The following is a 13,165-nucleotide window of genomic DNA, read 5'->3' on the forward strand; positions in this document are numbered from 1 at the left end:
CCCAGGGAGAGGCCGGGAGCCAGACCCCTGAATCCTGAATGGTATGGAGCAGACAGCCGGAAGGTGAGGGAGGACCCAGAAAACTCTGACCACCCAAGCATCAGGATCACCTAGCGAGGGGCTGACAGCCTCACATTCCCACCGCCCATGCCCTTGAAGGTTCCACCACCGCCACGGTGGACGGTTATGCTGGCCCGGGCTTGATTATGTTTGGGGCCCTGCTTCCTCAGGGGGAACTATACGTCTACAAAACATTACAGAAACTTTTAACTATAAATGGCTGAAATATGTCAAGCATCTTGGAATCCTACAGATGATGTGACCCAAGAGATCACTGGATTCAAATTCTTCAAAACCAAGTTTTGACATCTATCCCAGGGGGTCCAGGAAGCCACGGGCAGACATACCACACCTCCTTTAGCAGCATCCGTTGGCTTTAAAATACCCTTTGTGTGTTAAAATAGAATTCAGATAGGCTATGGAATAGAATGCAAATGTTCGTATATTGAAAACAGAACCTATACAGGAGGAAAAGGTCACGGGGCTAGCGGGCAGCCTCAGGCTCACGGCCAGCTCCCCCGGGGCCTGGGGCCTGTGTCTATCCTCCTCCACCACAGAAGTCCATCACCCTACAGCTCGGAAACGCAGTGTTTATGGCCCTCCGTTCCCCAGTGAGGACACGGAGGCCCAAAGGGACCCAGTGAGGACGGGTCTCGGGATCCGAGGCCCGCACGGCATCGCGTCTGTTACCCTCCCCCTGATGGTACCATTACCCGCAGCGCCCTTCTTCAAAGGGTTAAGTTCATTAATTGGGAACGATAATTTATGTCTAATGCCTCTACCCTTGCTGATGAAGGTTATTATCTAAATTCAAGGAGTTTATAATTAAAGAAATCAGTCACACGCACATTAAAAGATAATTCAGAATCAACAAGGCCAAAGTGCCAAATGAGACATCTAGACCGTCGGCATCCTGAGAGCACAGAGGCATCTGGGGGGATGTGTTCTAGCTGGCGCACCTTGGGGGAGGACGAGGGGTGCAGGGTGAGGGAGAGGGGAGGGGGCCGAGGGGTTCCGGGGGGTGGGGCAGCTGAGCACGTGGAGGGCCGTGGCAGGGAAGGGGAGGGGAGGTTGCAGCCACACGGAGGGCCAGACCGTGGGGGGCTCGGCACTGAGACCAAAAGCAGTAGCAAAGCCCCTGGAGTGAAGGCCGGTAAGTAGGGTCTGACCTGACAGGCCTCAGCGTTTAGATCTTATCACCAAGACCCCATGGGAGAGCAGATGCGGTCTCAAGGGAGGGGTCTGACTTCCCTTACAGAGAGGACAGGCCACCCCCGGCCGCACCCCGTGCCCCACCCTTTTCACCCAGCCAAGCTGGGGCAAAGTTTGTGGTCAAGCCAAGCAGCACGGTGAGCTGCTCCTGACCAGACCAAAAGCGACGGCCTGGGAAGCAGGGGACCTGTGTTCATCGTCGTTCACCGTCACTTTCTTACACATCGAGTGACCTTAGCAAGTGTCCAAAGTTGAATGCAATCGATGTTAATAACGTGAACACTTTCTGCCCAAACTCCTTCGAAGGTTGGGATGAAGGAAAAAAAATGAGTTTGGCTGTGAAAGCTACACACAGAAATTTGAGGTTTTATGAAAGGATCCAATAAACACATTCACCTTAAGGCCTGAACAGCTAATAACCCCTTAACATGTGGGTTCTCTGCGGTGTATTTGCATTTTAAGTTGGAGCCAGAGAATGTCTTAACCGAATGAATAAGCCCGTAATAGCATATGTTTAGATGCCACTGGCTGGTCTGTGAGGGATAAAGGCAGCAGAGGCATTTCAGGACATGACGCATGTCCAATTGCAGGCCCACAGCTGACCCTGCTTCCCCAACACCAAAATGGTGACAAAAATGACAATGACAAGCACTTATACAGCATTCACTATACACTGACTGCTGTCTGAGAACTCAGCAGATCTTATTAAACCGTGTCATGACCCCATGAGGTAAGGACTCCTGTTATCCCCGCTTTGCCGATGAAGAAACCGAGGCACAGATGGGCTCTGCAACTGACTCATCCAGGGTTACCCAGACAGTAAATGACAAGTAGGATTGGAACCCAGGGAGTCATCCACATTTCAAGCTCCTCAGAGGCCTGTGCTGTCCCACTGGGACCCTCTGACGGCACATTCTGGATTGGCTCTCACGGCCCAGAGCAAGAAATGGGGCATCTGTAGCAGATCCATAACTGCTCCCATCATGTGGCGACAACCCAAGTGTCCAGGCGCCCAGCCATATCTCTGACCATTCCTCAGATTCTGAGCCACACAAGTGCCTCCGTCACCTGCACCTTTCCAAGATCAGGTGCCCCTTGGCAGCAGGGGCTGGGGTTCCAGGGTCCTGGCTCCAGCAGGCCCTTGAGAGTCCCTCATGGCTACCCCAGAAGCTGAATTCCCTCAATGGGCCACATGATGGCTAATAACGTTTCCTCCCCTTAGGATTATCATATCATCAAAATTTCATCACTGCTCTAGGTCACTAATAGCTTCCTGCAGGGCATCAAACTTTAATTGCCTCTTCCCTGCCCCATTCAGTTTAAAAGACTCTTGTGCGGCTTGGTCACTGGCACCCAGTCATGAGTGCCCCAAGTGACCTTAAGAAGACTCACCAAACATCTCTGGGTCCTCTGGGAGGGGACAGGGGAAGACAGAGAGGCACAGGGGGATTCATATCCTGATCTCTCATATCCTGCCAACCTGAGGCCCGGTGAGGACGCAGCTAGGATACAGCAAGAGCCAGGGGGGATCAGGAGGAGGAGGAGAAGTTCCAAAGGCTATTTTTGTTTTAGTTTACTTATTTATTTTTGAGAGACAGAGAGAGGGGGCAGGGGAGGGGCAGTGAGAGAGGGAGAGAGAGAATCCATGCTGACAGCACGGAGCCTGACACGGGGCTTGAACTCAGGAACCGTGAGATCATGACCTGAGCTGAAATCAAGAGTCAGACACCTAACCGACTGAGCCACCCAGGTGTCCCTCCCAGGGCTATTTTCTCAAACTCTACTGCGTCCCCTGGGCCAGCCCTGGTCTTCTGCCAGCACAACTGAATGGGCATCTCACCAGCAAATGGTCATCTCTCTCAGGGAAAGTACCAGTGAAGGATGCCATGGAGGCAAGGGCAGCCTGGGGGAATGGGAAGATGACAGGCACTGGGGTCACAGAGCCCTAGGTTCAAATCCTGACTTCCTAGCTACACAGTACTGGGGAGTTAATCTCTGTGAGCCTCAGTTTACCCGCATGATGGAGTCAAGGGAGGGCAGAGGTAACAGTGATACTTCCCCTAACGCTAATACCTAGAACTGCACACCAAATATGACTGTGCCTCCTCCCTGGTGATCCTAGGACGGGGAGGAAAGACCAGATCGTTCAAAACTGGGGGAGAAACACAAACCGAAAAAGAAGATGCGGGTAGAGATACCCAGGGGGAAATCCGAGAACTCCGTGCCACCTGAGATCCCATCTCGAGACCAGGTGGAAGGGCCAACGCAGAGGCAGAGCTGGCTGCGTGAGCCGGCTGAGCCCCTGCCACAGGCCAGGCTCCATGGAGGGCTCCGCTCGCCTCAGGTCCTGCGCTCCCCGCCAGGCTCCTCCCCTGGCACGACTGATGTACGAGAAAAACGGGGATGGGATGTAAGCGACCGAATCCAAAGTGGCCCGGGGGTAGCGCAAAGCGATGGAGCCCGCACCCAGGTCGCCCCAATTCCAAGGCAAGGACCGCCGCGATGCAGGACCCTTCTCAACAGCTCAAGGGAAAAAAACCCAAACCGGGGAAGTAATCGCACCAGACTGGGGCTAACTTGGGGATGCTTTCCGGATGGCCCCGGCAGGAGTAAAGTAATTCTGTACGCAGTGCACTTCTGGAGACCACAGAGTCCTCTCTGCGGTTATGGAGGAACGCTGGACATCACCAGCGCGCCTCTCTTTTCCCAGCACAAGGAAGGAAGCCTGTGCTTCCCACCCCCTTGCCACTGGGCGGGACCACGTGATCAGTTCCGGCCAATGGGCTGCAAGGGGAAGCGATCTGGGCTATAGCATTTAATTGGGATGCCAGGACTTCCTCTCTCTCTTATGTATTTCAAAGGGGGCCTCCAAGCACGGATGGGCCTTACTCCCCAAACCCCCTAGGTGTCCTCCCAATTTCATACAGGTGCAGTTCAGCTAGTAGGCACTCAAGAAGAACCCAAGGGTCACGCAATCCAGAGGCTGGACTGTAGGGCCAGAGGCAGGAAGAGCTGGGAGTGAGGGTGAGAGAGTCTGAGCAGGGGTTCTGGGCTCAACAGCAACACTACCCCGTTCTGCATAAGCCTGGGCCGGAATCTCTGGAGGACAGGGCTCCCATCCTTGGGGTGATTGGCTCAGCGTAACGAGGGCTTCACGGCAGGTTGCTTATGTGATGTACGAGGAGCCCATCAGAGTGGGTGCCTGGTCAGAGAGGAAGCTGGAGAAGGAGGGACAGGCCGATGACAAAAGATTCCTTAGCTAAGGGTTCATTCATTCATTCATTCATTCATTCTTCATTCGCTCATTCATATTCCTCGACCTCATTCTCCATGGTAGGCACTGCCCGAAGTGACCAGGGATACAGCAGTGGATAAAATAAAGCCCCCACCCCCACAAGAGGACAACAATAAATAAATAGACAAGTCAATATATGCCAGGTGAAGCTGAGTGCCATGGAGAAGGTAAAGCAGGGGAAGAAGTTCATTCTTGGAGGTGACATGTTTTCAGGGGCTTAGGGACAGATGAGGGATACTAGGGGAAAGTCTTGAAGGAAACAAGGAGTCAGCCTTGCAGACATCTGGGAGGACTGGACATGACCGCAGGGACAGCAGGACCTTCAGATGCCAGGTGGGAATCCAGAGACAGACCGGGCAGTTCCAGGAACAGGGAGGTGGTCAGTGCGGTGGGCAGAGTGGGTGGAGATGTTGGAGAGGAGGCAGGAGGCAGGAGGTGTGGGCTGTGACATCCTCCCAGCCTTGTGGCCAGTGCGTTATAAGCACTTATCAATTACTCGGAGCAGTTTACGGTGATTAGGATCATCTCATTTAACATCCAAAAACAAAAACACAAACAAAAGACCCCCCCTACGAGGCAGCCATAGTGATCTTTAACATTTACAGATGAGAAGAGTCTCAGCTCTGGGTCATTCAGTGGTGCAGGTAGAGGCCGGGAGCCCTGCACCATGTCGGTGCCCAAACCTGGAGAGGGGCCTCCGCAGGGCTCCCTGGGCTCAGGGAAGGGCTTTCTGGACCAGACACCTGGCTGGGGAGACCGATGAGACCAGCTGTGCAACCCACCCCCACCCCCCACATCAGGACCCTGAGCAGCCCCGGGTGGCCCCTTGCTGGACACTGACACTGCTCCCTGGCCCTGCCCTCTGCCCAGCGTGTGGACAGCAGAGGGGGCGGCCACGAGGAGCAACCAGGATGTGTCAACATCCGGTTTGTTTTCTTTTCCATTACAGGCAGTGAGGCTGCTGCCGGCAGTCACTCCTGGCCCATTTGTTGCTATTGGCATCCCAAAGCCCTGAATTATGATGACTAATTCCCACCGCTTTAGGCAGCTCGAGGTCCGTCTGTGGCAGTGTGCTGCAGGGGGAGCCAGGGTGGAAAAGCCGCAGGCAGCACTGTAACACCCAACATCAATTCCAGCTCAGTCTCCTGACTCCCCGAGGCGCGAGGAGTCAGAAGGATCGGGGAGGAGGTGTTCCAGCCAATCAGACGACTTCTTCAACCACAGCCAAATCCCAGGATAACCAGCCACGGGGACACTGTCTTACAACCTGCTTGTTTCATAAGATAGTGAGTCCCCCATCACCAGGGGTATACAAGCAGACACCAGATGGCCACTTGTCCCAGGCTTATGGGCAAAGAACAACGCTGGATGGCTTTTCGTTTCTTTCAAGTCCAACGTCCTTTCATTCTAGTCCTCAGGACAGACAACAAGTTCATTCTCCCTTACTGCTTAACTTACAGCCCAACTGTGTCCTGTGGTACAAAGTCAAATGCATACCAATATGCAGTTTAACACATCATTGTAAAGTCGGCCGTTCAGGCACTGTTTAAACAGAGAACTGCTGTAAAGCATTTGGCCTCTTTCCCAGCCGCCCTTCCCTGATGGAACCAGGTTCCTGGCCCCTACTCTGGCCTTCCAGTAGAGGACATAAGGGAGAGAGCGGTCGATAACTATTTGCCGAACACACGCACGAAAGGAAGGGTTTCTGAGGCAGGTGTCGGGCTGCCAGCATGATTCAGCCTCTGGGTAGGGGTCCCGAGCTGCTCTTCCCACGCAGGGGCGAAACCCTGCAGCCAGTACAAACACCAAACTGTGTCACCCATCTGGCCCCAGCCAGAATGTTCCAGACTCCCCAGCTGAAGCTAAGGGGTGCACGGGGCAAGGGAGACAGGGATGCAGGGCAGAGAGCCGCCTCTCTGGCCCTGGGAGAAGAGCACGAAGGGAAGCAGGGACGCCCCCTGGCCCACTCCTGTGTGGGGCTTTGACACGCACCAGCTGAGCCCCAGGCAAGCAAGACACTCGGCCTTGTGGTAATTAGCAAGAGGCCCTGATCAATAAGTTATTTTTTGCTGTCAGTAATTAATAATTACAGCTTAGCCACACCATGTAATTAAACTTTCATCCCGCTCCCTTGCGTGCTGTTTGCCTTTTATTGTGATTAGCTCCTAGCACTAAACTTTCTCCCCTTGGAGCCTTCAAGAGCCTCCGAGGCTGGGCCTGCCAGCACTCATACAGGGGTCTGTGCTGCCTGCTTCCCTCAGCTCACAGCCCCTTTTGTCCCTCTCCCAGGCGCCGCGCTCTCCTAAGAACCTTCTGGACCGGCTGGCTGGGCTGCTACTGCCCTCCTTCCGGCCCCTCGGCCTCCTCAGGATGTGCGCCAACAATAATTTTCGTGGCACCCGCAAAATCTCTCGAGAAGCTGGCGACAAGGCACACGTCCAGGCTCCCCCGGGCATCTGGAGTCAGAGTACGTGGGAGTGGAGCCCAACACGGCCGCAGGGCCACTCACAGCCGGCGACGGGGCCACAGAAGCCGGAAGTACAGAAGCATCTTGGAGGAAGGAGAGGCATTCGTGGTGTTTTTGGTGGGCGGACGGGGCTACTCCTCGTGGTCCTCTGGCTGGTAATGTAAAAACCGTCATCATCCTCGCAACAATACCCTTTATCGAGCACCTCCTAAGTGCCAGGCACCTGCTGAGAGCTCCCCCAAATACCTCGAATCCCTCTTTCTACAACATCACCGCACTTAGTTGAGGAAAAGCACACGAACTGGCTTGACATTGAGGTTTGGGGGAAATGGTCGAATGGCTTTCAGTATAAGCGGGTGATGTGGCCCAGGTCCAGCAGCCGAAAAAACACCAACGTAAGTCTAGATAAAATCCAGCAGCGGCCAGCGTGAGGTCTGTCCCAGAGAGGTACACGGCCTGGTCCCTCATTCTGTCATGACTGGAGAACAGGGCTGAAGGGGCTCAGAAGCCATAGACAGTGGCGTGGCTTCAAGTACCCCAAAGGGTGAAGGGCATGGCCTCAAACGCAAAAGAGAAGCTAAGGAGAAACGCCACTCTCTAATCCCAAAGCAGACAGGAAAGGACCCCGCAGCCCTGTGGCCTGCCCCTGCCCGCCCCCCCCCCCCCCCCGGGCCCCTACACACAACACAGCACTGCCCCCAAGTCAGGCCGAGACCAAGTTCCCACAATCCTTTGCACAGTTTGTCTCCCGCCAGGAGACAAATGGGGAGTACCCATGGACTCTGGAAAACACTCTCTCAGAGCCAGAGAACACAAAGGGAGCAGCAGGGGACCCAGGCAGCCTCACTCAAAAAGGCAGCAAACAAGAGAACCAGAGAGAGGGGGAATCAATCAGAGACCTTCAGCGATTCTGACAGGGCAAGCCCCTTAGCAGGAGGACAGAGACAGGAGGTGGCCCGGCCTTAACTTCCACTGGACCAGGGGATCTTGGCCTCAGGTGGATGGGACAGTGTTGGCTGGGACATAAAGAGGCTTGATGACCCAGAAGGAAGGGCCCTCAGGTGCCCTGGGGACTCCTGATGGGCCTGGGCCTGGATGGGCGGGAACTCGGAAGCCCACCTGCCACACAGAAATCATGCCACTGTGGGAGCCGGACAGCAATGAAGTCAGATGCCTCCAGACGGGGGCTGACACCCCCAGAGCCCTCCCAGTCTCCGGCCTTTCAGGCTAGTTGACCCACGGGCATCTATCTCAGAGCAAATCTGTGAGGTGCCCCCGGGGAAGCTACACCCTGTCCCGATTCTGCCAGCCTCGAGGTCCTCCTGGAACCCTTAAAAGAAAGGCCCTGCCCTAGCAAACCCACTCCAGCTGCCGATGGTCCTGGTTCCAGGGAGAGAAGGGCCCAGAACACACCTGGTCCCTGACTCTGCCCCCAGAACACCCAGCGGCAACTCATTTAACGCCCCCTGGACCTCAGTTTTCCTCTCTGTTAAATGGTTGCTAGAGTAAGCCGACCTCTAAGGTCCCTGCCTGCTGGAAGATTTTATGATGATCGTAAAACTAATAATAACTTTTATTACCTTACATTTACAGGGCCCCTTACAAAATTTCTAAGTGCTTTAACGTAAATTACCTTGTAAAATCCTCCCCTCAACCCTGTGAGTGAGAGCTGATTATTCTCATCTCTTTGATCCGGGCTCCCTGAACTGCCTGACGCTGGGCGCAGTGGGGTCCCTTCACCCTCGCCGCTAGACGACCCCAGGGCTGGGGTGGGGCCCTTCCGAGAAGCAGCCTCCATATGCCGGCGCCCCCGGGTGGGTCCAGGCACCCTCCCGAGCCTGGAAGAGGGAAGCCAGGCCCCGCGAGTCCCGAAGCTCAGCCCAGGCTTCGTCTCCTTCCGCCCCCAGCAGGCGCCGCTCGGACACCGCTGGCACCACTGTCTGGATCTGCGAACCCCAAAGGCAAGGAAGCACCGGTGCGGCCGCCCTCCCCCGCTGGGACCTGCCCAAGGGCTGGGGGGCGGAGGGGGGGATGTCTGGGCGTCTGCCCTCTGGAGGGGGGCAGCCCGGATCACGCCTCCTCATCCCTCCTAACGCTCCCACCCCCAAAGCAGCTCTTCTCCACCGCGAGGCTGCTTCATCCAGGCAGCTACAGGTCACAGACAGGAGCGGCCGGTGGAGCGGGAGGGACAGGCAGGAGGCTGCGTGTGTCTTGGGGCGGGAGGGGAAACGCCCCAGACCCTCCCCGGGCACCACCCCCCGCTGGGTCCGGGCCGCACGCGCGACATCGTCTCCAGGCCCGCCCCGCCGAGCACCCCCGGCCCCAGCGGCGGCCCCAGCCGGGCGCGGGCTCCCGTATGTGGCCAGGCCCGGCAACTGCCCTCCCGGGGCCACCAACCTGGCGCCCGGCGCCCGACGCGGGCTCCCGCCCGTCGCCCTCCCGCCCGGCTCCCTCTCCGCGGGGCGGCCAGCGCGTGCCCCGCGGGGCCCTTCCCGCGGACGCCGAGCGGGGACCCGGAGCCCGGCCTGAGGAGCTCGGGAGAGGCGGGTGCCGCGGCCGGCACCGAACCGCGCGCCCCTCCCACGCCGGCCCGAGGGCACCCGAGGTGGGTGGGGGTCGCTACCCCTCACCGCACCCCGGAAGACGCCTCCCAACACGGACCCCCCCATCTTCCCTCCTCTGGAAGCCACAAGTCTCAGAAAGACGGCCCCACCCCCGAAAGAGAGCCCCCAAAACTCGAGGAGGGGATCCTGAAACTCCCTGGAGAGGGCTCTGCCCAGACTAAGCCCGGTGTCCAGGAGGCCCCCGAGAGGCCAGCGAGTCCCCGCCACCCTCCCCCTCCTCCAGCACCCTCCCCAACCCCACGTGGGGGTGGCCCTCCGTACCTTGGGCTCTGGTCGCGCGGATCCGGTGAAGGGCCAGCAGAGTCCAGACCAGCAGCCCCCACATGATGACCAGCCTCGGGTGGGGGGTCCTCCGCACTGTTTTATAATCCTGGGTGGGGGCCTGGGACCCCGCGGCTTCGTCCGGGGAGACTGTCCACGCGGCCCCGGCCCGGGGCTGGTAGATGCCCGGGAGGGGCAGCGCTGGCGACCCCTTCCTTCTCGCCTGCTGTCCAAGTCCGATCCCGGAGGCGCGCCCGGAAGGCGAGGGGCGAGCAAAGAGAAAGGGGAAAAGCCCGCTCTCGGATTCGGGGCTGCTCCCTCCTCTAGCACCCCAACTCCGACTTCTCCCAGGCGGGGCGGCCTCCGCGATGCCGCCGGGTCGCGGGCCGGGCTCCGGAATGAACCGGCAACTTCAGGAAACTTCCTCCCGTGGCCACGTTGCCCGCCCCCCGCCCCCTCCCCGCCCCCTGGTTGGGTTCTCCGGGCGGACGCAGTCACGGCCGTTCCAGGCGCCGGGCCCCCGGGGCCGGGCGGGAGGCGAGCGCGGCGGGAGACGCGGGCGCGGGGCGTCTTTCAGGGGCTCCGGTTTCGGGGGGCGCGGTTAGCATAGCGGTCCGAACCTCCCCGGAGCTGAAGTTTTCTTCTCTCTAACTTTGCAGGCGGCATCTGGCGGGGCCGAGCCGCCCCTCTCGGCTCCACCGCCCTGGCGCCCAATCCGCGGACGCTCGGTCCCTCCCGGCGGCGCCGGGCCCGGGCGCGCCCTCGGCTCCGCGCCCAGCGGGCTAGCAAACTTTGCGGGTCCCGCGGCCCGGCGCGCAACCCCGCGCGCCCATGTCCGCGCCGGCTGCGGGGCGGCGGGGACGGCTGCTGGGCTCGGCGGCCCGGGCTGTCGCCGGCGCCCGGGCGCGGAGCCTCCTGCCGGCCGGGGACGGAGCCCCGCGGCGCTGCCCTCCGCCGCGCGCTGGCCGGGGCTCTCGGCGAGACGCACGGAGAGCCCGGCGGGCAGCCCCGGCTCCGGGGGCGCGGCGCCTCCTCGGACGCCCGGCGCTCGCCGGCCCGCCCGGGCCCGAGGAGCAGCGGCCGCCGCGCCCGCCCCGGCGCCTCGGCCGCGCCGCCGCCGCTCGCCGCCCGCCTCCGCAGCCGCCGCCACTCGCCGAGCCCGCCGCCCTCCGCTTCCCGGGCTCGGCGTCCGGAGAGCCGCTCCTGCCTGCGCCGAGCGGGAGCTGCGGGGGCCGCGTGAGCCGGGGACGAGCGCGGCGGAGGCGGAGGCGGAGACGCGGAGAGGGGGGCCGAGCGCTACCCCGTGGCCGCGACTGGAGACAGCCTGCGCGCGGGGAGGGGGGTGGCGGCGGCGGCGGCGGCGACGGCCCCGAGCCAGGCCCGGGAGCGAGCCCCGCAGACTCGCGGTCCGTCAGCGCGGCCGCGGGACGCGCCGGAGGGCAGCGAGGCCAACCCCGCGCCTGGCGGGGGAGAGGTGCGCACCGAGCCCCTCCCCACCCCTCGGCCGGCCTGTCCTTCCGGCCCCGGCCCCGCACCCCTCTCTCGGAGGCTTCATCGGATTCCCAGTCTCGCCCACAGCCCGGAACCCCCACCACCCTTCCCGTGACAGGGGTGGAGGGTGTGTTGGAAAGAGGGGGTCGGTCAACGGGTTGATTCCAGTTTCCCCTCCCAGGTCAGGCTTTCGAAGAGTCTGGAAACGCTCAGGGCCCGGAGCAAGACAAAAGGGAGGCCCGGGACTTACAGATGGCTGAGAAAGTGAAGTTGGTGCCAAGGCGTATGCATTCTTTGTTCCTTCTTTTCTTTTTCTTGCTTTCGAGCTCTGCAGGCTAAGGGGTAGAACGGAAAATTGGTGAGGGAGCCACAGAGAAGCGGAGCGGCCCAGAGGAGTGAGCCGGCCCAGCACCCGCATGGAAGGAGCCAGTTAGGGTTTGCAAGACGGAGTTAAACTTTCCTAGCCCTAGACGTTTTTGCCTCCCTGGACTCCTTTCTCCATGGGGGGGGGGGGGGGGGGGGGCGGGGAGGGGAAAGAGTGCTTTCACATAAAGACACACATAATAATATTACATATTAAAACATTTTCTTCAATCTAAAAGTTCATTGATTTTGTCTGATTTTAAGCGAAAGTAAAACATTTTCATGGGCCCCCAGTGAAAGATTGTGCTCCTTGGCATGGAGCTGCTGAGCCTTGGGGTTCCTGCTGGGGACCAAATAGCCCCTGACACCCCCCACTTTTTACCAGGCCACTTTTCTCCTCTCTCCCTAGTGGTCTCTTCTAGCCTAGTGCCTCACTGACACCTGTCCTTTCTTAGGCCCCTGCACCACCGCAGAGGGCACCCCCTTCTGATTGCTGGGGAGCGGCCACACCCACCGTGAACATTTCATTGCTTTTAGATTCTCATTTCACCTCCGTGGGAAAAGAACCGTGGGCACTTTCTGAAAATGGCCGAGAAGCTGGCCTGCCTTCTTTACAACCCTTCCAATCCCCTAATTCAAGCACTTTGTGACTCTTTTCTCTGGGCGACTTGTGCCGCATCCCAGGCCGAAGCCCTTCTGGCTGGCTGACTGGTAAACAAGAGGGCTTCGGGGACAGGGGCCTAAGTACGGCCAGCCCTCCTTTCCCTTGGTGGCCATGCCATTTCCGGCTTCTTGGGGATGCCCGGCTGTGGCCTCACGCATCCACACTCTTACCTCCTCAACCTTGGGCTCAGGCCCTTTCCAGACCGTGGAGCACAGCCCAGGGTGCTGTTACACTCCTCGCTCACAGAGGGGGCCTGAGAGCTGCATCTGCTGGGAACTCCTCCTCAGCCAGCAAAGAGGCAGCAGGAAGGCTTATCTCAGTTCTCAGAGGGTGGGAGCTCACACTGCCACAATTGTCAGAAACCTTGGTGGCTTTGCCCTCTTCCTGTCCAGCCCCAGACTTCCAGCAGCCAGGAGTCGGCCTGCACTGGATGTTCCTGGGGCTCTGAAACAGCATTGCTCTCTGTGAGAAGAGACACAGTTGCATAACCATGCACTTTCTCCTGGGAGTCAACCGCCAAAGGCCAGGGCAGGGCACCACCCAGGGGCTGAGGTGGGGGAGTTTTCCTCTGGGGTTGCAAGTCTCAGGCATGGTAGAGAGTAGAGGGCATGGGGGGCATGGGTACCCTATCTGCAGCTGCTCCAGCATATCTGTCTCCAGCCATCTGGGGGTGGGGAGGGGACTCAGGGGCTCCGTCTGGCCTCAGCCACACACACACACACACACAC

General features: G+C 59.3%; 1 protein-coding gene across 2 annotated transcripts in view; it reads right to left on the minus strand.

Moving 5' to 3' along the window:
* SDK2 (sidekick cell adhesion molecule 2) overlaps nucleotides 1–10,304 on the minus strand; it is a 265,473-nt gene extending 255,169 nt beyond the window's left edge. For both annotated transcript variants that reach the window (XM_086687933.1, XM_086687932.1), the window contains exon 1: nucleotides 9,920–10,304. In XM_086687933.1, coding sequence (XP_086544059.1) covers nucleotides 9,920–9,983 — 64 coding nt within the window. In that variant the 5' untranslated portion in view covers nucleotides 9,984–10,304. The remainder of the gene's footprint in view (nucleotides 1–9,919) is intronic.
* Between the last annotated feature and the right edge of the window lie 2,861 nt (nucleotides 10,305–13,165).

The sequence above is a fragment of the Puma concolor genome, chromosome E1 (assembly GCF_028749965.1).
Source record: "Puma concolor isolate L17-30 chromosome E1, mPumCon1.1.hap2, whole genome shotgun sequence".
Taxonomy (NCBI): Eukaryota; Metazoa; Chordata; class Mammalia; order Carnivora; family Felidae; genus Puma; species Puma concolor.